This window comes from Apium graveolens, chromosome 6 (genome assembly GCF_009905375.1).
Source record: "Apium graveolens cultivar Ventura chromosome 6, ASM990537v1, whole genome shotgun sequence".
NCBI lineage: Eukaryota > Viridiplantae > Streptophyta > Magnoliopsida > Apiales > Apiaceae > Apium > Apium graveolens.
In genome coordinates this window covers 42,330,186-42,356,666 of record NC_133652.1, presented here as the reverse complement: position 1 = coordinate 42,356,666, position 26,481 = coordinate 42,330,186, and the positions used below count along the sequence as shown (strand labels likewise).

At 32.9% G+C, this 26,481-nt stretch overlaps 1 protein-coding gene across 11 annotated transcripts; it reads right to left on the bottom strand.

The window, feature by feature from the left end:
* Window positions 1-2,353: 2,353 nt before the first annotated feature.
* LOC141666888 (serine carboxypeptidase-like 31) lies at window positions 2,354-25,134 on the bottom strand. Of its 11 annotated transcripts, XM_074473128.1 has the most exons (18): window positions 24,898-25,134; window positions 20,900-20,985; window positions 20,677-20,723; window positions 17,858-17,869; window positions 17,657-17,779; window positions 17,275-17,382; window positions 15,053-15,265; window positions 14,671-14,778; window positions 6,733-6,945; window positions 6,351-6,458; window positions 6,091-6,186; window positions 5,840-5,932; window positions 5,676-5,758; window positions 5,147-5,431; window positions 4,745-4,875; window positions 4,496-4,597; window positions 4,310-4,415; window positions 2,355-2,707 (listed from the first exon to the last, which is right to left on the bottom strand). In XM_074473128.1, exons 3-18 carry the CDS (start codon window positions 20,720-20,722, stop codon window positions 2,564-2,566), a joined length of 1,971 nt encoding a protein of 656 aa, XP_074329229.1. In that variant the 5' UTR covers window position 20,723; window positions 20,900-20,985; window positions 24,898-25,134; the 3' UTR covers window positions 2,355-2,563. The 11 variants fall into 11 exon arrangements, 10 of the variants coding, with proteins under 10 accessions (XP_074329233.1, XP_074329228.1, XP_074329229.1 ...); XM_074473124.1 differs by having other exon boundaries at window positions 17,657-17,869; window positions 24,898-25,133; XM_074473125.1 differs by lacking the exon at window positions 24,898-25,134 and adding an exon at window positions 23,149-23,297 and having other exon boundaries at window positions 17,657-17,869.
* Window positions 25,135-26,481: the final 1,347 nt, after the last annotated feature.

Genomic DNA, 26,481 nt, shown 5'->3' with positions numbered 1-26,481 from the left:
GAAAAATGTAAAAATAATACATATACGGGAAAAATAATATCCGCAATCCTGAGATAAAAAATTAAAATTTTAATACAATAATGTACTTAAATATATAATCTATATTATATTATAATAGCTGAAATAGATATAATTTGGTTCAATGATAATTTCCTAATTTTGATTATTACAAAAATAGATAAATAGTGTTATATATCTAATAAAATACTAAATTATTAAACTGCTACTAAATATAGTATACTTATCCTACTAAACTACAAATACAACTTATCATATTATTAAAAGATATAAATAATAGTGTTACATATCTGCTAAACTACTAAATTGTTAAACTACTAGAAATAGTCTATTTATTCTACTAAATTACGACCACATGTTATTTTATTATTTTTATTATAAATTTATAATCAATATATATTTATATAAATATTTTAAAAATATAATATAATTTGATAAATAAAAATTTAAAATATTAATGGAAACCCGTGCATCGCACGGGATTTATGCTAGTATACCATAATAACCGGAATGGGGTATAATTTGGTTCAACGGTTATCCCCAAATTTTAATTATTAAAAAAGTAAATAAATAGTGTTATATATCCACTAAACTACTAAAATTTTAAATTACTGAGTACTTATACTAATAAACTACGACCACAATTTCTCTTATTAATAAAAAAAAAATTAAATAGTGGTATATATCCGCTAAACTACTAAATTCTTAAACTACTGGACATATTCTACTAATCCTACTAAACTACGAGCACATGTTATCCTATTATTTTTATTATAAATTTATAATTATTATATATTTATATAAATATTTTAAAATTATAATATGACAGGATAAATAAAAATTTTAAATAAAAAGAAGATCAAAATGGGATATAATTTGGTTCAACGATAATCTTCTAATTTTGGTTATTAAAAAAATAAATAGTGTTATATAACCGCTAAACTTCTAAATTATTGAAATACTACGTAGTCTACTTATTTTATTAAATTACAACCACAACTTATCCTATTATTAAAATATATATATATATATATATATATATATATATATATGCGCTAAACTATTAAATATAGTATACTTATTCTACTAAATTATACATACTTGTTATCTTATTACTTTTTTTATAAAATAATTATTAAAATATATTTATATAAGCATTTTAAAATTATAATATAAGATAATAAATAAAAAAATTAAATATTAATGAGAATCCGGATATGGCAGGGGATATTAAATTTAGTATAAATAATAGAAGTAGATTTGTTGTCCAAACTTCTAACAGGGGAATCAAAGTTATATTTTAAAAAAATGACATAATGAAAATATATTGTACTAAAAAGGTAAGTGTGCAAATCGTTTGCAACATAATAAATTAAAGGCAGCGAGATGATGAAGTCAATAGTCCAGCTGGTCCTTTTATCCAAAATCAAATGATAAAATTTAACACCGGCATGCTTAGTAAAGAAGATACCAAAATTGGTGGAGCTAACATTGCTTATTGCACAACTCATACAACACAAGAACTGAAAAGGACTACTAATACTGAAACCATCCAGTTCCGAGACTTGGTCCTTTACGGGAGTTACGGGCTACTGGACTTATCTAAGCTCAACTTGAAATTTAAGAAACTTCATTCACCCATCTTTACCGAAAATCAATCTTTACTACAAACCAATGACTCGGCAGTTTCCGGTGAAAGTGAATTCCGATAGGCATCAATGATTCGTCCACCACTGTCAAGATTGGTACACAGCCATGATTTAGCACACACTGTTTTAATGTAAATGCAGGAGGGGTATTATTGTAATTACAAAATTTATGTAAAAAATTACAAATTTCTATTAAAATATACTATGTATTCAGAGGGACTTTTTTTTCTCTTAAAACAGTTGTATTTTAAAAAGGGAAAAAATAAAAATAGAAACGGTAATTGTTGGATTAGAAACTGATGGGGGGGGGGTAATTATTCATATAGTCCCGGTGAATCACCACAAACCATATTCTTAAACTGTACTAGTAATGTTCAGTTTTTAGCAGATTTTACTATAAAATCTTGCGGAATTCGCCACCCATCACCATGACCCACTGCAATATTTCAGGTGACTAGAACTAGAATAAACAACACCACATGGGAAAATTGTGATCAGTCCTAACAAATCAAAACTATGATAACCAACCTGTAAAACAGTAATTAAACTAACCTTTAAAACAGTTAATATGATATAATAGGGTGATATAGAGGAAGATTGAGTGGCCACTTCACCTCTTCACAGCCTTTAGATAATCTATTTTTACTGAAACTCACTTGATCCATTGGCCAACCCTGGTGAGCACTAAGCACAATAAAAGAGAAGGTACAATGCACGCAGTTCATGTGTAACTCCATATACTTATACTTATTTAAAATGGGACTGAGAATCTTAAGTACATAAGGTGATTTCCACACTAGACATATTGATCGCTTTCAGCTACGTTTTACAAATACTATGGAAAATGAAAGTAGTACTAGTATATTGCAACAGCTAGATCGTATTGAGAAAAATGCTCAGATTAAGGCGGAGATTCTTCCATTGATGAATGCTGCGAAAAATGCAAGTGACTCGCTCGGCTTGAATAGTGGCACTGCATGGCCAGCTCCTCTGAATGTTGCAAAAGCAAGTCCTTTATACTCTTGAACCCACCCAGCAACCTGCAGTTTCCACATTAAATTTACACATCAATTTATAAAAAATGAAAATAAAAATATTTTACTACATAGCCATGTTCCAACTGCACACGAATATTATCTTCCAAGATAAAACACCTGTCCAACTTGTATTTTTTAAATAGAAGTAGGGTAGCAATAACTTATGAACATTGTTCATAAGTCATAACATATATACTGCTAGACAATTTACTATTGTCAGCTAGATGATACAAGTTAGACAATTCATTGATAACCAGAGATACAACTAAATTATTTTAAAATTATTCCACATAGATAAAATTGGTCTGTAGCTTCTATTATATAAAAAATGTGTTTAATCACAATCAAATGCAGATATTTATATGTATATATTCTAGAAAGTGATCACTAAACAGGGCCATGCTTAGTTATGGGACTATATTTTCTTGCCACTTTTATAGCCAAAATATATATCAAACAAATGATTATGGTAATTCTCTTACCTTAAAGAAAACTTACTGGTAAGCTACAAGCATTTACAGTCAGTTCACTCTGATTATGCATACCCTGAACTTCAATAATTTTAAAAACCCAAGTCAGATCTTAGTCTAGCCATCTTATTCATGGAGATTCGTTCTTGGGCAAGTTCTTGTAATCTTTTTTTCTCTTGGATTTCGCAGAACCGGAAAACTCCATCTCATTCAGTAGCCTAACAAGTAACGAGAGTACACTTCACCTGAACTTACCTCGCTCGGCCCGCTTAGGTTCAAAATAGAATAAAATAATTCAGATGTATGTGTGCTCTAAATTTTTTATTCAGTATTATCGTTATTTAGAGCAAGTTCAAGGGGGTGCTAAAAGTGAAGTTACATCTATCATATAGTATTAAAGAAAACATAATCACTCCGATGGGTACTAAACATGGGTACAAAATAGCAAAATGGTTTACTTGGTGCTAAATATAAAACCAAGTATAGATGTTGATATAATTGCCAATAAGCATGCGTGGGTAAATGAATGGAAGGAATGAGTAATTTAAGTAATACAGCAATGACAAACATATGTGCATTCAAAGTTGGGTAGTTGAAATATAGTTTCATTTAGATTTGTTTGGTGCAATTTTAAAAATATACATTGGAGGACAAGTTATATTTTAACAATAAAAATCACTTACTGATTTCAAAAAATAGCAATAGTTATATTTATTTAGCACCGCCAGTTACCACTGGTTGCAGCTATGTATTAGTAGTTGTCAGAACTGGGTATAGCTTCCTCACCGGAGGTAAATGTATGTAAAAAACGACACGAGCTGATTGGAATTGTTGTCTCTTTGTAGACTTTTAATTGCTCAACGCTTCGTACGCTTCAAGGTAAAATAATTGTGCACTATAACAGCTGCTATAACAAGTCAAAGAAACCCTACAATCACACATTTAATTATCCATTTTCCAACCATTAAAAAATGTATTATCTGAATAAGCTGCTCGCCAATTACCCTGTTGTGAAAATTTACAGCAGACCTAATAAAATTTTTCATAATTTAAACTCTGCAAGTTAAAATCTGATTAACACAAGTGTCTCAAATTTCAACAGTCAATGAAAAAAAGCAAAGAACATTCATCTTGCCTGCTTCTGGTGGTACCACGGCCTCCAGGCCCTAATGATTGGAAGCCCTAAAGAGTTTATGCTGTATCTTGTGGATAATACAGGAAGTCTTCCATCTGTGTCTCCACTGAATAACCACAGATTAGAGTTAAAAGAGGTAACACAAAAAAGACCGTAACTGTTGTTGATTAGGATTAAAATATAGACCTGTAGACCCATATCTTAAGTCCTGCAGCTATGAGATCTTTGTATATAGGAAGAACTGATTCCTTCGATTCTGACCATAACCAATTATTATAAACATCCATACTGCATTAAAATAAGTGAACTAGCATTACTAAAGACCACACATCCTTTTTGAATATTATCAATTTGAGATAGAGATATAATGAACTCTTCATGTAGTACACGGCCTGAAAACATGGTCAACGGAATAAAAATGCCAAAAGATCTTACTTGCAGATGCTCCAGTTCTTGAGGAGGTGACCATCACTAACATGGAGTGCTTTCTGAACATCAGGCCTATTGTAGTAAGTTTTTGCATAGTCATCGAGGCACGGATCATACCCACCCAAGATGCCTGGCATCTGATTCACATCATTGTTTTAACAAATGATTTTTTATGTACATCACATATAACCTCCCGCCCCATCATTACGAAATGCGTCATAATATTTCGGTCAATTAATAATATTTTAAGAGTTTTTTTTACCAAGATCTCAAACCCACAGAGTGCATCTCCTTGAGTTCAAATTTCTAAAAAGTGACCAACTTTCGTAATCTGACTACTTCCCATTTAAGAGTGACTCTATAAAGTAGTGACCTGATTAAATTTAAGCACAGATTATCTTAACTCACCATATTAGACTTGCCCCTGACCATGACTTGATTTGAATTGTATTCTGAACCTGCAGTATTGCCAATACACCCTGAGGTATAGAGGCTGTACATATCTATCTCTTTATACTGTCTGTAAACCTCTTCCGCAGCTTGACTACAATCATCACTCCATTGGTTGCCACTGTACATATCACATGATTCTTTAATAGTTTTATGAGTCTCTTCGGATACTATGGCGTGGCTCCAAGCATAATCCAGAATACCTTGCCAGTCATCAGCATAACATGTTTCAGGATTACCCAGCTGCACTTGAACAAAGGGATATTTAAGGCCAATTACTTTCAGGTTTATACAAAAATTTGCTAACCCCAACCGTAAGAACTAAATTGTATCCCAAGAACAGATGGTACAGAAAGTAAAACTAAATGTAAAAAAGATTAAACTAGCACTGAAGGAACTACTTGAAAGTACCCTGCCGTTAAAAAAGTCATGGTCTTTAAGTAAACAATTAATACTTTCAATAAGCATATGAACTAACAGGCATTACCAGAATTCCACGCAGATTAATATGTCCGAAAGAGTCCTTGTTCTTATTTTGGATAAGGGCCGCTAAATCTGGAACATATCTTCCTGTAGAGGGTAGGTGTAAGTATACATGCACGAAGCTAAGTCTTCACGGTGACATATAAAGTATAAAATACTATGAAGTACCTGCATAGCTCTCCCCCGCGATATAAAGTATACGTTTTCTATAAGATGGGAACTTTAAGAACCACTTTTGGAGGAAAGCATAAGCATCATTTGCTGACACATTAGTGCACAGAACAAAAAAACTGAGTGAGCAAGATTTAGTAAAATATAGTAGTCTAATTAATTAAAGACATAGAGAGGACAGCAGACAGCAACAGAAAAGCAAGCTGATAATTTTACATAGATATAATAGAAAACATAATATTACTTACCAGTAAAATCATCTCCAAGTTTTCTATAATCACTAGATGTATTAGAGTATGAAAAGCCAACACCCACTGGAGATTCCAGGAATAACATATTGGCCTCTGCTCCACAGTCCAAATCCAAATACAAGAAGATATATTATGCTCGGTCAGAGTACTATAGAAATAGAAGTCTATATGATAATCAATCATGGGAACAAATACGTAATCAATAGCACAAACACAGAGACCACGCATATTTGTTTCTACAATGGTGGTGAACAAACCTCTAGTCCATGAGTAAGGATTAAATTTAAGTTCACGGGCATGCCCATCCACGATGAAAGGTCCAAGTTCTTGTGTTGCCCCATATCCTACAGAAGAGCACCCAGGCCCTAAAACATATATAAAGCTTATTGTCACCTTATGGGAGGACAGGAAATCAATGAAAAGTTGGGTAACAGTAAAGATTACCTAACTGTCTGGGTACAAATTACAGCTAAATTTAATACACATCTAACAAATTAAAGGTAATATTATATGTACATAACCCATAGATAATGGACCATATAACCTCTGCTTGAAGAGAAACCAGAATGAAAAAGTTCACGGGTATTGCTACAGACAATTATCTTAAAACTAAAGATTAATTAATATTCATTCTCTTACCGCCATTAAGCCACAGAACCAAGGGCTTGTCATCAGGAAAAGTCAGGGCTTCATAAAACCAATAGAAGAGTGCCCTTCCATTATTTTCATTCACAGTAACGTACCCAGCATAATGCTGGAAGTCTATGTTAGGCTGACCAGGCAAGTTAGTTACAAGATCATCACCACTAATAGAATTCATTTGGGTAGTGGGAAACTGACCATGTCGAGCGCCTGAAACATGAGACACAGACAAGACGCTGAAATAGATTATAGTGAAAGAAATCATCAGTATAGAATTCATCAGACTTATCACTTAATTCGAGAGATTTTACAATAATATATATGAAGGACCAAAAGACTTTCTCTACTAAATTATACTATCTACTAGATTAAGATTGGGAGGCTATATATAACCAAGCCACTTGTGACACATCCACTAATTTTCAAAACAGGGTTACTTAGAACGAGATGCCATGTGGCATTTTTTTAATTTTTTTAAGGTATAATGTGGCTAGTGGATGGAATCTGACGTCATTTTAGACAGTTTATAAGGTAACATTTGCAGGTTTACAGAGTATTCTCTTATGGTTTATCAGATTAGAGTCGGTGAACATATTAGTAAAAAGATGATGAAAAAAATTGTTACATTAATTCTATTACAGTTATTTGGAGTATATAAAAAGACTTTTCCGAAGCAGAAGGTAGTAGCCAATAAGGTTGTCCCGTCTTTCTTTATCTTTTCGAATAGTACATACTCAAGTTTATATTTTGTATGTTATGTATCTTTAAAGAAGATTTAGGATTTGAACCCATGATCTTGTCATTGTCATGGGGGAGGCGGAGGGGGATGCCCTTTGTCACCGGTTATCCCTGAATCTGTAAACAACTATTTTTATTGTCATTTACGATGAAAATGTATATATGATATATCTACCATGAAATTAGAATAACAATAGATTAGAAATGTCAGTCTATTAGTTTAAACTTGAAATGAATAACTCATTATACTCATAGTTTACCTAACTTTGATTGTGTACTCTAAACATAGATTTGTCTTTCTTTAGTTTCGTTTGTCTCTATATCCATTCCAGAAAAGGTGAAGATTTGTTTCTACTTTATAGTATCATAAAGTATCATATTACCCCCTCCAATCTAAATGGTAAGACAAAAGTAAAAGAGCATAAAACTTGTAAAACTTTGTGCACGAAAAAATAAAACTAGAGGATTATAAATTGGTGGAGCCAAAAAGGAAACAGAAGCAGTAAAACTAAGACGGGGAGTAGTATTTAGTGTAACACTATCTTTATTGCTTTATATTTTGGATAGTTGGGTGAAGGGGAGGTGAGAATCGAACTCTAGACGTCTTCTTGAATATAAACAACATAAATATCTTCGCTTCTAAAAACTAGCACCAAATTATAGAGATTTATATCAGTAACTTTGTGCAAAAAGATTAGATAGTGTCAAAAGCACTAATCCTTGCTAAACAGATTTCATTGTAAATTCTACAGTAGAGAAATTGCATATTAAAAACCTATCATTTGGCACAAATATACAGTAAATGTTGTGAAGGACATCAAAGTAACAACTGTAAACTAAAAGGTTGAACCTTGTAGCTTGTGGCATATAATTTAGCAAATAGAAACAGGTCGTTGGCTGTAGAACTCATGTTCATTGGAGTGCCCAGTAAAAAGACATGACATATATATTCTAAGATCATTGACAACCTAGGAAGCACAGACTCTTCATTTTGGCTGCCGTATGCGAGTCCGACTCGGCGACTCGGGCCCGACCCGGCTGAGTGCGTATCAGACTCGCCAGGTGGAGAGTCGGCACGAAAACAGCACCGGACTCGCCACCAACTCGGCGGCGACTCGTCTCCGACTCGGCCCAAGTAGAAAAAAACGCAGCCTAACTAGAAAAATCCCAACCCATTATCTATTAAACCCAACTTTAAAGACAGAAACTATATATACACACTTCTTTTGTATGTATATACAAACTGAAACCCTTCTGTATACATACTCCACTTGCATGAACCAAGAATGGAGTGTTTTCTTCTTACACAAAATGAAAAGAATGTTAACTGGGTTTTTATATGTTTTCAACTTATATTGAAAAATTAAACTTTCATTACTTGTTATGACCTTTTGATTTATGATTGAAAATATTTAGCACTTTACATATACAAATCTTATCATGAATATATATTAAATATATGTTTATTTATTTATTTATTATTAAACTTGCCGAGTCCCGTATCCAGGACTCTTCGATGATTGGCGAATCCCCATGTCCCCGTACCCGTATCCCGTGTCGACGTATCCGAGTCGGTGCTTCATAGTTGACAACTGACAAGTAGACCTGGCTCCATGATAGTAGTATTCATGATTCTCACGTTGGAGTGCACAGTGAAAAGCCAGTAAGACACAGTGACACATTTCAAGATTGTAGACTCGTCATTAAAAGAAGAAAAAGGATTTTTGTGGAAAACCTACCTTTGGTCTAAGGTCCGGGTGGGGAGAGGAGATGGCAATGAGCAACAAATTTTATTTGTTGAATCATGACCTAGACTTCAACTTTATTAGTTAAATAATGAGACAAAAACACTATCTTGAGCCTTGATTATTTGATTAGTATCTATTTAGGCTTGTAAATTCAATCTTATATCAAGTTAGGTAATTTATAAACAGCAGTTTAATCCCAATATAGTAATTAGCTGGTCATCTTTTGCAATTCTTTTCTTCCGATGATCTTACCTGAAACAGCCTGTAGTTCTAAATTATAGAGAAATCGCTTTAAATGAAAATGGTTAAGAACGGTGCAGGTCAACAATATGATAATAGAATATCACATACAAGTTTGTCATTCATACTGCATATCAGAATAAAAGTTCATCAGCAATACAATGAGCACTTGACAAGGATAATTTATAATGTTGTGACATATATTTGGCATCTGGGTAACTAAAAATATTATGAGATCACTTTTTTATTATAATGCTGGTTTTATATGCAAAAGTATTAGGCAACACTTACCGGATACCTTTGGCACCAAAAGATGGGTTTTTCTACCACTAGACATCCTACACAAGGCACAACCTCATTAAATTAGTGCTGACCAATAAATTTCCACCTCCTTTATGTAACTTATCCTCCACTAAGATCTTGTTACATAAAGAAAGGTGCAAGTCTGTGACTATTATATCACGTGCGCCCGCACACGCTCATCTTTGAACACATATGTAATTATGTATGGTACCTGTGTAAGAAAAAAATATTCTGCACATTGCCATCGGAGTTAATGCTTTGCCTTGCCACTGCACGGCTCCTGACGGGAACCTGTACCTGTGAAATCAATTGAATTCTCTAAGAAGTTTGGGTTTGAAAAGAAGCATATACATGTACAGATATGCCTGCCTGAGCTGAGTGTGTCCCTATGGTTGTCATGTATCACAAATATAAACATCATGAGGCATGATGCATCCTGTTAAACTTTGAGGCACAAGTATGGAGTGTTTAATCTTTTAATTTATTTAATTTGAGGACATTTACAAGCACAACAATAATCACCAAACAAATTAACAAATAAATCATTAAGATTTCCTATAAATCACATGCATACTAGATTTTCCACTGCGGACTTAACAAGTAAAATTTAAAATTTGAATCAGTGCAGAAGATCATCATAAATTTATCGTAAAGAGAATTAGATCATTCATCGTAAAAGGGAAATCATTTATTCCCTGGTGTACACATATATACATAGTTTAGCCATGTCCTCAAATTTATCTATGGTACTCAACATCATGATATTGATATCTTATAACTAGAACTGTCAAATCCGCATACTTAGAGACGTTTGAGCTGTTGTCTTACTATTGTCAGATCATATATAAGGTCTGACGTCTAATGTGTAGTATTAGAACAAGAAAATTTCCCTTTTCTGGTCTTCCCTAGGTATTTTTCCTTGTGCAGCAGACAGTTGTCTCCCTCTAAACCTATTCAAAACCTTAGATACACCAATAACTCTTACTTGCTAAATTACATTAAATCTCCTAAAAATGCATTTATACTAAACTAAATAATGTCCTGAAGAATACATAAGGGCTGTAATGGTGAGTAAAAGCTTGACAACGAAAACCACATTAAAAAGGCTTGCTGAAGCATTCATTGAATTGCTCAAAGGAAATGCAGCAACAAGAAAATGTTTCCAATAAATGATCATGTCAAACTTTTTAAGAATCTGATACTTTACGTGTGTGGATGGGTGGGTATGTGGGTGGGTGGGTGCCATTCACTTTTTGTCTACTCGTGAATGCTATACTTTATAGTCTCCATTGACCAAGAAAACAACATTCTTAATTTCTACATGAAACCATATTTAAGACTAATGCATACATTGATACATTTATAGTTTAAATATATGTCAACAAAGGGTTGGTGCTGTGGTTGAGTTGTTGCCTCCTATCGAGGAGGTCAAGGGTTCAACCCCTTGGTGTGCGTGAGTTACTTGGCAAAAAAAGTTAATATATGTTTACGTAGTCTTAACAGAAAATAATAATGCAAATCCACAAATCACTCCACTAATAGAAGTTCAAACTAAATGAAGAAGCTTATTCCTTTTGTTAGGTTGACAAAAAAAATCAGCATGCTAACATCATAATTATCATTGCAAGGATGTGTACGAAATAGAGAATTTACTGATAAAAAAGAAAATTTTAGATGACCGTTCCCTTGAGAAGTCAGAATGCATAGATAATGTTTTATGTGCAAGTTATAAACCGCATGTGATTATTTTCTACCTTGTTCATACAGATAAATAAATAGTGTCATTTTCATGACTGGTGTCCTAAAGTTGTGCACGATTATCATATTACCCCCCCCCCTATATATGAGAATGAGAGTATTAGCTACAGTACAAGAATTCAAGTACTGTAATCTTTATTATAGACATTGCTTCCTAGTTTCACACAATCTCATGATGTTCAGCGTTAAAGTGGGGTAGAAGATTCAACTAGTACAAAAATTAAAATGCTTTTAGCCAATGTACTTGTGAATTCAATTTGATTTGTCCAGAGGAGTGAGAATTCAAAACAAAATCTTTCATTATTATTATCCACTCCCTATCCTATATCCAGTTGTCGATTTTTTATCCTTAGTTCAGATATACATCCTTACACTAAATTCATTCATCTATCTTGTATCCATAGTGAAGGTGTACAGGTTTAACATTAAATGGGTGACACTAGTGCTTTTAATCCATTTGGTAGGAAATCAGGATATGATAAATATACAACTCTCCTAAAATTGAAGTGTTAGGAGGAGGGTTTAACTGGAATTGGATTATATATTATAATTTTACACCCCTGACTAGAAAGCCCAGTTTGGGATTGAGAGTGGATCACTAGGGTCCCATCTTTTAGGGGCTTAATACACCCAACAATGTTCAAATTAATTATGAGAATCTTGGGGGCAAGGAATGTTTAAACTCGAGACTCCTACCAACCTCAACTCTTTTACTAGTCAAGTTGCGAGCTCTTCAACCTCCGGGTTTTGGCAGGAGGGATTAATTAGATCATACAATATCTTTAACATCATAGCAGCTTTCAACCTTGGAAAGATTCTTTGAAGCCTACATGTGATATATCAAAGTGCAAAGAGTTGGATCAGATTTCAATTATGATATCCCCAAACTTTGTTTCATCCTTACTGATTCTCGTGTTAAACGCTAACAAAAGACTTTAAATTAAGAAAAAGATTGCATATTTTGAAACTTAAATATCATTTTCGAAAGGTGTGATGTTATACTGCATTCAGTGATATGACGGTAACCATCCTTATAATTACAACTCCTTAGAAAAGAAAAAACTAGCTCTGAAACAGCTTCCCAAGTATGTGAATGTGATAAGTATGTGTCAAATGTCAGTAGAAGGTTGGCTTGTATCATAAAATTAGACATAGTAGTTGGCAAGCTGTACCTCTTAGTGCAGAGTCACTTTATTCTAAAACATATAATTATGTATGTTAAACCCAACCATAGAAAACAACAAAACAATAACAAAGTTACAAAAAGCACAGTTCATTTTATAGTGTGTTCCACTACCAGTACAACAGAGCAGAATGTCAGACTGCTGGGAAACAAAAAATACAGGAGTAATTTTTTGAGATTAAATAAAACATGATATGAAACTTCTTTCACATAATCTGGCCTTATCCTTTTAGCACTCAATGTCTCAACTTATAAATCATGTTAATATTGCAAAGTTACGGGTCAAAACTGTTAAGCAACATTTTGTAGTTCTCACAATTCAATTTTTTTAGGTAGCATAGATATTTCTAAGTTGAGGCCATACAATCTATATAGTACAGATAGGGACTAAGGTGGTCAGATTCTAGAATCCTCACCGCTGAAGAAGGCACTAAAGAAAGCATACATTCTAGTACTGTAAATTATTTGACCTATCCCACATGATTTTTGGTGCAATGGGTCCACCCTTTTCACAGTTTGATAGAAGTGTGCTTATAAGGGAATGTTACAACAATATATCTGAGAAGTTTTGGCATCGAATCATCAACAAACAGACTGTTGACGAATAAACCTCTGAAGAATAAGTAAATGGAGTACCTGTGTTTTAAAGAATTTCTTTGACCAACTCTATCTTCATACCTTGCTCTCATTTTCTAATCAACTTCATTATATCTTTTCATAATACTAATAGTTCAAAGTTTACATTCTTCAACGGAATATGTGCCTCAACAATTTTCGATAATGGGTGAGATGCCAACACTTAAATATTGGAAATGACTAAATTAATATATTGTGTCCCCCACTAAATAAAAACAAAAAGAAGTTCTCTTCATCGAGTCATAGTTTATTAACACATCTCGAATAATTACCATAGCAATGTACAATTTCAGCACTCTCAAATTAAAAAAAGAAAAAGGAATGGGATATTGTGCAGTGGAATAATGGAAAATTGAAATAATTGCCACTAAACTAACAAGGGATTACACACATACAGTTTGCTTTCCTAAGTTATATAATAATTTCAACCAAAATGTGATTCTCATGGTGTTGTGGGGTAGATTAGTCACTACAGCTTTTACCCTAGACACTAAAATGCCAGACTAATTATTCCAATTACACAGCAATCACCAAGAATATCAATATGCTAATAAAATCATGAAAAACAAGATAGGAAAAAAATGTGATTAAATTTCACAACTTTTGAAGAAAAACAATAGTATCAAGTACCTTAAAAAATCATGTAAGTTATAGTAGGGGTTTTTGAGCAAAAAGGAAGAATGTTGTTGATCTAGTGTGAAACATGAGCCAAACCCAAAACACTGCTCAACTCCCCACCCAGTCAGTTCTGAGTCAATAACTTCAACTCATGACTCACCCACCAGACACACTAACAAAAAGGTCCAAACATAACATTATATATATTGCCCAAAATATGTTAACTTTCTTCAAACCCCAGAAACAAAACTCTTGTCGTGGGGAACATAACATTATATATATATACGGGGATATAGGCCCATGGTGGATAGTATTTATATCAACCAACAAATCTGAATCGTTAATCTAAAAAAAGCAACGGTACACACACATTGCCGGAGTGGGTCCGGTATTTTTATTCATTTTATCTCAAAATATTTATATTATGATTATAAATAAATAATATTATTTATATTTAATATTTTCAATTAAAATATATCAAATAATATTTTATTTATAAATAATATATCAACACCCACTGGAGATTCCAGGAATAACATATTGGCCTCTGCTCCACAGTCCAAATCCAAATACAAGAAGATATATTATGCTCGGTCAGAGTACTATAGAAATAGAAGTCTATATGATAATCAATCATGGGAACAAATACGTAATCAATAGCACAAACACAGAGACCACGCATATTTGTTTCTACAATGGTGGTGAACAAACCTCTAGTCCATGAGTAAGGATTAAATTTAAGTTCACGGGCATGCCCATCCACGATGAAAGGTCCAAGTTCTTGTGTTGCCCCATATCCTACAGAAGAGCACCCAGGCCCTAAAACATATATAAAGCTTATTGTCACCTTATGGGAGGACAGGAAATCAATGAAAAGTTGGGTAACAGTAAAGATTACCTAACTGTCTGGGTACAAATTACAGCTAAATTTAATACACATCTAACAAATTAAAGGTAATATTATATGTACATAACCCATAGATAATGGACCATATAACCTCTGCTTGAAGAGAAACCAGAATGAAAAAGTTCACGGGTATTGCTACAGACAATTATCTTAAAACTAAAGATTAATTAATATTCATTCTCTTACCGCCATTAAGCCACAGAACCAAGGGCTTGTCATCAGGAAAAGTCAGGGCTTCATAAAACCAATAGAAGAGTGCCCTTCCATTATTTTCATTCACAGTAACGTACCCAGCATAATGCTGGAAGTCTATGTTAGGCTGACCAGGCAAGTTAGTTACAAGATCATCACCACTAATAGAATTCATTTGGGTAGTGGGAAACTGACCATGTCGAGCGCCTGAAACATGAGACACAGACAAGACGCTGAAATAGATTATAGTGAAAGAAATCATCAGTATAGAATTCATCAGACTTATCACTTAATTCGAGAGATTTTACAATAATATATATGAAGGACCAAAAGACTTTCTCTACTAAATTATACTATCTACTAGATTAAGATTGGGAGGCTATATATAACCAAGCCACTTGTGACACATCCACTAATTTTCAAAACAGGGTTACTTAGAACGAGATGCCATGTGGCATTTTTTTAATTTTTTTAAGGTATAATGTGGCTAGTGGATGGAATCTGACGTCATTTTAGACAGTTTATAAGGTAACATTTGCAGGTTTACAGAGTATTCTCTTATGGTTTATCAGATTAGAGTCGGTGAACATATTAGTAAAAAGATGATGAAAAAAATTGTTACATTAATTCTATTACAGTTATTTGGAGTATATAAAAAGACTTTTCCGAAGCAGAAGGTAGTAGCCAATAAGGTTGTCCCGTCTTTCTTTATCTTTTCGAATAGTACATACTCAAGTTTATATTTTGTATGTTATGTATCTTTAAAGAAGATTTAGGATTTGAACCCATGATCTTGTCATTGTCATGGGGGAGGCGGAGGGGGATGCCCTTTGTCACCGGTTATCCCTGAATCTGTAAACAACTATTTTTATTGTCATTTACGATGAAAATGTATATATGATATATCTACCATGAAATTAGAATAACAATAGATTAGAAATGTCAGTCTATTAGTTTGAACTTGAAATGAATAACTCATTATACTCATAGTTTACCTAACTTTGATTGTGTACTCTAAACATAGATTTGTCTTTCTTTAGTTTCGTTTGTCTCTATATCCATTCCAGAAAAGGTGAAGATTTGTTTCTACTTTATAGTATCATAAAGTATCATATTACCCCCTCCAATCTAAATGGTAAGACAAAAGTAAAAGAGCATAAAACTTGTAAAACTTTGTGCACGAAAAAATAAAACTAGAGGATTATAAATTGGTGGAGCCAAAAAGGAAACAGAAGCAGTAAAACTAAGACGGGGAGTAGTATTTAGTGTAACACCAGCAGCAAAAGGCAGCATCATGTCTTGCATCTCCTTCCCTCGTTTGTATCAATCTCTCTCTCAATCTCTCTCTCTCTCTGAATCTCTCTCTGATCAAGGCACAAACAGCAGCAAAAGGCAGCATCATGTCTTGCATCTCCAAGCTTTGTTTTGGTCCAACCTCAACTATCTCCCTCTCCACCAACACCAACAACCAGCGCCAGCTTCAGAAATGTATAATCCCCTCCTTCCCTTGTTCATCTCCAAAACTCAGATTATCTCTTTCTCAATCCCCTCGCTTCCAACCTAATTCTTTCATGTAAGTAGTCCCTCCCTCAATTCAATTCAATCCATACTAATTCTTTTTACTTTTTATCCATCTTCTTATTACTTTGTATTAATTGAACCATCTTTGACTTATTTGTTTGTTTTGTTTTTATTTCTTCACCACATTTATTTCTCTTGCTTCTTATTCATCTTTTCATAATCATTTTTAATTACTATAATTGATTCCAACATTTCATCTTTCCTAATTGCTTTTATTGAGATAGACGCTCTGAGCTTGGTGGAAATGAAAATCATGTTAAGAGGACGGTTCTTCACGATCTTTACGAAAAACAAGGACAGAGTCCTTGGTATGATAATCTCTGTCGTCCTGTTACTGATCTGCTTCCACTCATTGCAAATGGTGTAAGGGGTGTTACTAGCAACCCAGCGGTATATTAAACACTTCTTTTCTTTTTCAAAACCTCTTTTTTTTTTTATAACTAAAATCATGTTGGAATAACATATTGGCCTCTGCTCCACAGTCCAAATCCAAATACAAGAAGATATATTATGCTCGGTCAGAGTACTATAGAAATAGAAGTCTATATGATAATCAATCATGGGAACAAATACGTAATCAATAGCACAAACACAGAGACCACGCATATTTGTTTCTACAATGGTGGTGAACAAACCTCTAGTCCATGAGTAAGGATTAAATTTAAGTTCACGGGCATGCCCATCCACGATGAAAGGTCCAAGTTCTTGTGTTGCCCCATATCCTACAGAAGAGCACCCAGGCCCTAAAACATATATAAAGCTTATTGTCACCTTATGGGAGGACAGGAAATCAATGAAAAGTTGGGTAACAGTAAAGATTACCTAACTGTCTGGGTACAAATTACAGCTAAATTTAATACACATCTAACAAATTAAAGGTAATATTATATGTACATAACCCATAGATAATGGACCATATAACCTCTGCTTGAAGAGAAACCAGAATGAAAAAGTTCACGGGTATTGCTACAGACAATTATCTTAAAACTAAAGATTAATTAATATTCATTCTCTTACCGCCATTAAGCCACAGAACCAAGGGCTTGTCATCAGGAAAAGTCAGGGCTTCATAAAACCAATAGAAGAGTGCCCTTCCATTATTTTCATTCACAGTAACGTACCCAGCATAATGCTGGAAGTCTATGTTAGGCTGACCAGGCAAGTTAGTTACAAGATCATCACCACTAATAGAATTCATTTGGGTAGTGGGAAACTGACCATGTCGAGCGCCTGAAACATGAGACACAGACAAGACGCTGAAATAGATTATAGTGAAAGAAATCATCAGTATAGAATTCATCAGACTTATCACTTAATTCGAGAGATTTTACAATAATATATATGAAGGACCAAAAGACTTTCTCTACTAAATTATACTATCTACTAGATTAAGATTGGGAGGCTATATATAACCAAGCCACTTGTGACACATCCACTAATTTTCAAAACAGGGTTACTTAGAACGAGATGCCATGTGGCATTTTTTTAATTTTTTTAAGGTATAATGTGGCTAGTGGATGGAATCTGACGTCATTTTAGACAGTTTATAAGGTAACATTTGCAGGTTTACAGAGTATTCTCTTATGGTTTATCAGATTAGAGTCGGTGAACATATTAGTAAAAAGATGATGAAAAAAATTGTTACATTAATTCTATTACAGTTATTTGGAGTATATAAAAAGACTTTTCCGAAGCAGAAGGTAGTAGCCAATAAGGTTGTCCCGTCTTTCTTTATCTTTTCGAATAGTACATACTCAAGTTTATATTTTGTATGTTATGTATCTTTAAAGAAGATTTAGGATTTGAACCCATGATCTTGTCATTGTCATGGGGGAGGCGGAGGGGGATGCCCTTTGTCACCGGTTATCCCTGAATCTGTAAACAACTATTTTTATTGTCATTTACGATGAAAATGTATATATGATATATCTACCATGAAATTAGAATAACAATAGATTAGAAATGTCAGTCTATTAGTTTGAACTTGAAATGAATAACTCATTATACTCATAGTTTACCTAACTTTGATTGTGTACTCTAAACATAGATTTGTCTTTCTTTAGTTTCGTTTGTCTCTATATCCATTCCAGAAAAGGTGAAGATTTGTTTCTACTTTATAGTATCATAAAGTATCATATTACCCCCTCCAATCTAAATGGTAAGACAAAAGTAAAAGAGCATAAAACTTGTAAAACTTTGTGCACGAAAAAATAAAACTAGAGGATTATAAATTGGTGGAGCCAAAAAGGAAACAGAAGCAGTAAAACTAAGACGGGGAGTAGTATTTAGTGTAACACTATCTTTATTGCTTTATATTTTGGATAGTTGGGTGAAGGGGAGGTGAGAATCGAACTCTAGACGTCTTCTTGAATATAAACAACATAAATATCTTCGCTTCTAAAAACTAGCACCAAATTATAGAGATTTATATCAGTAACTTTGTGCAAAAAGATTAGATAGTGTCAAAAGCACTAATCCTTGCTAAACAGATTTCATTGTAAATTCTACAGTAGAGAAATTGCATATTAAAAACCTATCATTTGGCACAAATATACAGTAAATGTTGTGAAGGACATCAAAGTAACAACTGTAAACTAAAAGGTTGAACCTTGTAGCTTGTGGCATATAATTTAGCAAATAGAAACAGGTCGTTGGCTGTAGAACTCATGTTCATTGGAGTGCCCAGTAAAAAGACATGACATATATATTCTAAGATCATTGACAACCTAGGAAGCACAGACTCTTCATTTTGGCTGCCGTATGCGAGTCCGACTCGGCGACTCGGGCCCGACCCGGCTGAGTGCGTATCAGACTCGCCAGGTGGAGAGTCGGCACGAAAACAGCACCGGACTCGCCACCAACTCGGCGGCGACTCGTCTCCGACTCGGCCCAAGTAGAAAAAAACGCAGCCTAACTAGAAAAATCCCAACCCATTATCTATTAAACCCAACTTTAAAGACAGAAACTATATATACACACTTCTTTTGTATGTATATACAAACTGAAACCCTTCTGTATACATACTCCACTTGCATGAACCAAGAATGGAGTGTTTTCTTCTTACACAAAATGAAAAGAATGTTAACTGGGTTTTTATATGTTTTCAACTTATATTGAAAAATTAAACTTTCATTACTTGTTATGACCTTTTGATTTATGATTGAAAATATTTAGCACTTTACATATACAAATCTTATCATGAATATATATTAAATATATGTTTATTTATTTATTTATTATTAAACTTGCCGAGTCCCGTATCCAGGACTCTTCGATGATTGGCGAATCCCCATGTCCCCGTACCCGTATCCCGTGTCGACGTATCCGAGTCGGTGCTTCATAGTTGACAACTGACAAGTAGACCTGGCTCCATGATAGTAGTATTCATGATTCTCACGTTGGAGTGCACAGTGAAAAGCCAGTAAGACACAGTGACACATTTCAAGATTGTAGACTCGTCATTAAAAGAAGAAAAAGGATTTTTGTGGAAAACCTACCTTTGGTCTAAGGTCCGGGTGGGGAGAGGAGATGGCAATGAGCAACAAATTTTATTTGTTGAATCATGACCTAGACTTCAACTTTATTAGTTAAATAATGAGACAAAAACACTATCTTGAGCCTTGATTATTTGATTAGTATCTATTTAGGCTTGTAAATTCAATCTTATATCAAGTTAGGTAATTTATAAACAGCAGTTTAATCCCAATATAGTAATTAGCTGGTCATCTTTTGCAATTCTTTTCTTCCGATGATCTTACCTGAAACAGCCTGTAGTTCTAAATTATAGAGAAATCGCTTTAAATGAAAATGGTTAAGAACGGTGCAGGTCAACAATATGATAATAGAATATCACATACAAGTTTGTCATTCATACTGCATATCAGAATAAAAGTTCATCAGCAATACAATGAGCACTTGACAAGGATAATTTATAATGTTGTGACATATATTTGGCATCTGGGTAACTAAAAATATTATGAGATCACTTTTTTATTATAATGCTGGTTTTATATGCAAAAGTATTAGGCAACACTTACCGGATACCTTTGGCACCAAAAGATGGGTTTTTCTACCACTAGACATCCTACACAAGGCACAACCTCATTAAATTAGTGCTGACCAATAAATTTCCACCTCCTTTATGTAACTTATCCTCCACTAAGATCTTGTTACATAAAGAAAGGTGCAAGTCTGTGACTATTATATCACGTGCGCCCGCACACGCTCATCTTTGAACACATATGTAATTATGTATGGTACCTGTGTAAGAAAAAAATATTCTGCACATTGCCATCGGAGTTAATGCTTTGCCTTGCCACTGCACGGCTCCTGACGGGAACCTGTACCTGTGAAATCAATTGAATTCTCTAAGAAGTTTGGGTTTGAAAAGAAGCATATACATGTACAGATATGCCTGCCTGAGCTGAGTGTGTCCCTATGGTTGTCATGTATCACAAATATAAACATCATGAGGCATGATGCATCCTGTTAAACTTTGAGGCACAAGTATGGAGTGTTTAATCTTTTAATTTATTTAATTTGAGGACATTTACAAGCACAACAATAATCACCAAACAAATTAACAAATAAATCATTAAGATTTCCTATAAATCACATGCATACTAGATTTTCCACTGCGGACTTAACAAGTAAAATTTAAAATTTGAATCAGTGCAGAAGATCATCATAAATTTATCGTAAAGAGAATTAGATCATTCATCGTAAAAGGGAAATCATTTATTCCCTGGTGTACACATATATACATAGTTTAGCCATGTCCTCAAATTTATCTATGGTACTCAACATCATGATATTGATATCTTATAACTAGAACTGTCAAATCCGCATACTTAGAGACGTTTGAGCTGTTGTCTTACTATTGTCAGATCATATATAAGGTCTGACGTCTAATGTGTAGTATTAGAACAAGAAAATTTCCCTTTTCTGGTCTTCCCTAGGTATTTTTCCTTGTGCAGCAGACAGTTGTCTCCCTCTAAACCTATTCAAAACCTTAGATACACCAATAACTCTTACTTGCTAAATTACATTAAATCTCCTAAAAATGCATTTATACTAAACTAAATAATGTCCTGAAGAATACATAAGGGCTGTAATGGTGAGTAAAAGCTTGACAACGAAAACCACATTAAAAAGGCTTGCTGAAGCATTCATTGAATTGCTCAAAGGAAATGCAGCAACAAGAAAATGTTTCCAATAAATGATCATGTCAAACTTTTTAAGAATCTGATACTTTACGTGTGTGGATGGGTGGGTATGTGGGTGGGTGGGTGCCATTCACTTTTTGTCTACTCGTGAATGCTATACTTTATAGTCTCCATTGACCAAGAAAACAACATTCTTAATTTCTACATGAAACCATATTTAAGACTAATGCATACATTGATACATTTATAGTTTAAATATATGTCAACAAAGGGTTGGTGCTGTGGTTGAGTTGTTGCCTCCTATCGAGGAGGTCAAGGGTTCAACCCCTTGGTGTGCGTGAGTTACTTGGCAAAAAAAGTTAATATATGTTTACGTAGTCTTAACAGAAAATAATAATGCAAATCCACAAATCACTCCACTAATAGAAGTTCAAACTAAATGAAGAAGCTTATTCCTTTTGTTAGGTTGACAAAAAAAATCAGCATGCTAACATCATAATTATCATTGCAAGGATGTGTACGAAATAGAGAATTTACTGATAAAAAAGAAAATTTTAGATGACCGTTCCCTTGAGAAGTCAGAATGCATAGATAATGTTTTATGTGCAAGTTATAAACCGCATGTGATTATTTTCTACCTTGTTCATACAGATAAATAAATAGTGTCATTTTCATGACTGGTGTCCTAAAGTTGTGCACGATTATCATATTACCCCCCCCCCCCTATATATGAGAATGAGAGTATTAGCTACAGTACAAGAATTCAAGTACTGTAATCTTTATTATAGACATTGCTTCCTAGTTTCACACAATCTCATGATGTTCAGCGTTAAAGTGGGGTAGAAGATTCAACTAGTACAAAAATTAAAATGCTTTTAGCCAATGTACTTGTGAATTCAATTTGATTTGTCCAGAGGAGTGAGAATTCAAAACAAAATCTTTCATTATTATTATCCACTCCCTATCCTATATCCAGTTGTCGATTTTTTATCCTTAGTTCAGATATACATCCTTACACTAAATTCATTCATCTATCTTGTATCCATAGTGAAGGTGTACAGGTTTAACATTAAATGGGTGACACTAGTGCTTTTAATCCATTTGGTAGGAAATCAGGATATGATAAATATACAACTCTCCTAAAATTGAAGTGTTAGGAGGAGGGTTTAACTGGAATTGGATTATATATTATAATTTTACACCCCTGACTAGAAAGCCCAGTTTGGGATTGAGAGTGGATCACTAGGGTCCCATCTTTTAGGGGCTTAATACACCCAACAATGTTCAAATTAATTATGAGAATCTTGGGGGCAAGGAATGTTTAAACTCGAGACTCCTACCAACCTCAACTCTTTTACTAGTCAAGTTGCGAGCTCTTCAACCTCCGGGTTTTGGCAGGAGGGATTAATTAGATCATACAATATCTTTAACATCATAGCAGCTTTCAACCTTGGAAAGATTCTTTGAAGCCTACATGTGATATATCAAAGTGCAAAGAGTTGGATCAGATTTCAATTATGATATCCCCAAACTTTGTTTCATCCTTACTGATTCTCGTGTTAAACGCTAACAAAAGACTTTAAATTAAGAAAAAGATTGCATATTTTGAAACTTAAATATCATTTTCGAAAGGTGTGATGTTATACTGCATTCAGTGATATGACGGTAACCATCCTTATAATTACAACTCCTTAGAAAAGAAAAAACTAGCTCTGAAACAGCTTCCCAAGTATGTGAATGTGATAAGTATGTGTCAAATGTCAGTAGAAGGTTGGCTTGTATCATAAAATTAGACATAGTAGTTGGCAAGCTGTACCTCTTAGTGCAGAGTCACTTTATTCTAAAACATATAATTATGTATGTTAAACCCAACCATAGAAAACAACAAAACAATAACAAAGTTACAAAAAGCACAGTTCATTTTATAGTGTGTTCCACTACCAGTACAACAGAGCAGAATGTCAGACTGCTGGGAAACAAAAAATACAGGAGTAATTTTTTGAGATTAAATAAAACATGATATGAAACTTCTTTCACATAATCTGGCCTTATCCTTTTAGCACTCAATGTCTCAACTTATAAATCATGTTAATATTGCAAAGTTACGGGTCAAAACTGTTAAGCAACATTTTGTAGTTCTCACAATTCAATTTTTTTAGGTAGCATAGATATTTCTAAGTTGAGGCCATACAATCTATATAGTACAGATAGGGACTAAGGTGGTCAGATTCTAGAATCCTCACCGCTGAAGAAGGCACTAAAGAAAGCATACATTCTAGTACTGTAAATTATTTGACCTATCCCACATGATTTTTGGTGCAATGGGTCCACCCTTTTCACAGTTTGATAGAAGTGTGCTTATAAGGGAATGTTACAACAATATATCTGAGAAGTTTTGGCATCGAATCATCAACAAACAGACTGTTGACGAATAAACCTCTGAAGAATAAGTAAATGGAGTACCTGTGTTTTAAAGAATTTCTTTGACCAACTCTATCTTCATACCTTGCTCTCATTTTCTAATCAACTTCATTATATCTTTTCATAATACTAATAGTTCAAAGTTTACATTCTTCAACGGAATATGTGCCTCAACAATTTTCGATAATGGGTGAGATGCCAACACTTAAATATTGGAAATGACTAAATTAATATATTGTGTCCCCCACTAAATAAAAACAAAAAGAAGTTCTCTTCATCGAGTCATAGTTTATTAACACATCTCGAATAATTACCATAGCAATGTACAATTTCAGCACTCTCAAATTAAAAAAAGAAAAAGGAATGGGATATTGTGCAGTGGAATAATGGAAAATTGAAATAATTGCCACTAAACTAACAAGGGATTACACACATACAGTTTGCTTTCCTAAGTTATATAATAATTTCAACCAAAATGTGATTCTCATGGTGTTGTGGGGTAGATTAGTCACTACAGCTTTTACCCTAGACACTAAAATGCCAGACTAATTATTCCAATTACACAGCAATCACCAAGAATATCAATATGCTAATAAAATCATGAAAAACAAGATAGGAAAAAAATGTGATTAAATTTCACAACTTTTGAAGAAAAACAATAGTATCAAGTACCTTAAAAAATCATGTAAGTTATAGTAGGGGTTTTTGAGCAAAAAGGAAGAATGTTGTTGATCTAGTGTGAAACATGAGCCAAACCCAAAACACTGCTCAACTCCCCACCCAGTCAGTTCTGAGTCAATAACTTCAACTCATGACTCACCCACCAGACACACTAACAAAAAGGTCCAAACATAACATTATATATATTGCCCAAAATATGTTAACTTTCTTCAAACCCCAGAAACAAAACTCTTGTCGTGGGGAACATAACATTATATATATATACGGGGATATAGGCCCATGGTGGATAGTATTTATATCAACCAACAAATCTGAATCGTTAATCTAAAAAAAGCAACGGTACACACACATTGCCGGAGTGGGTCCGGTATTTTTATTCATTTTATCTCAAAATATTTATATTATGATTATAAATAAATAATATTATTTATATTTAATATTTTCAATTAAAATATATCAAATAATATTTGATATCTCAATCATTATTAAACATAACTTATATTTAATAATGAAAATTTATTAAAAAATTAAAATTAAAACAAATTATAAATTATTAATATTAAACAAATTAAATTATATGAAAATAATAATCTCAAATATCAAAAAAATAACATTAATAATTAAAATATTTAATATTTAATAATATGAAAGCTCAAATATAAACATAATATTAAAATCATAATAATATATTTTAAAAATTTAAAAATTCATCATAAATGGCAAAACTCATCATAATATTTTAATGATCTGAGCTTAAAAATTCTGATTAAAGATTGTATATTAAAATATACTATAAAATATTTTTATAATTTTATTAAATATTATATTTAATATTTAATATTTTAAAAGAATTGAAGCATTAAAATGAAATTAATATATTCAAATATTTAATAATAAATATTAAAATAATAAATAAAAAAATTTTGATATTTACTTATTTTAATTATTCAATATTTTTAATAATAAATGAAAATATTTGAATATTTGAAAATATTAATAATATTAAATATTATATCGAATAACAAATATGAACGACCGCAATGTTTCATTGCGCAATCCGCAATGAAATCATTGCGGTAGTCGATCTCCTTTACACACAGAATCATTGTATGTACTATCACCCACAATGAATCATTCTTTTTGGGTTGTTTATTTTTGTTATTTTCTTTAAAATTAGAAAATTAATCAAAAAAAATATTGAAAAATAGTTTATAGACTTATTATATTTTATTTAATATGTTAAATTTTAATTTCAAAATATAAATGTTTATAAGAGTAACTTAATTATAATATGCAACTATTTTACATAGTTTTGTGAATATTTGGCACAATAATTATGTCAAATGATATTTCTTGACATATAAGTTATAAAATATTAATTTCAAATATCCAATTATACGGATGTTAAAATATAATTATATATTTAATATGTTAAATTTTATTTTTAAAATATAAATCTTTATAAGAGTAACTTCATTATAATATGCAACTATTTTACATAGTTTTCTTAATATTTGGCACAATAATTGTGTCAGATGATATTTCTTGACATATAACTTATAAATTATTAATTTC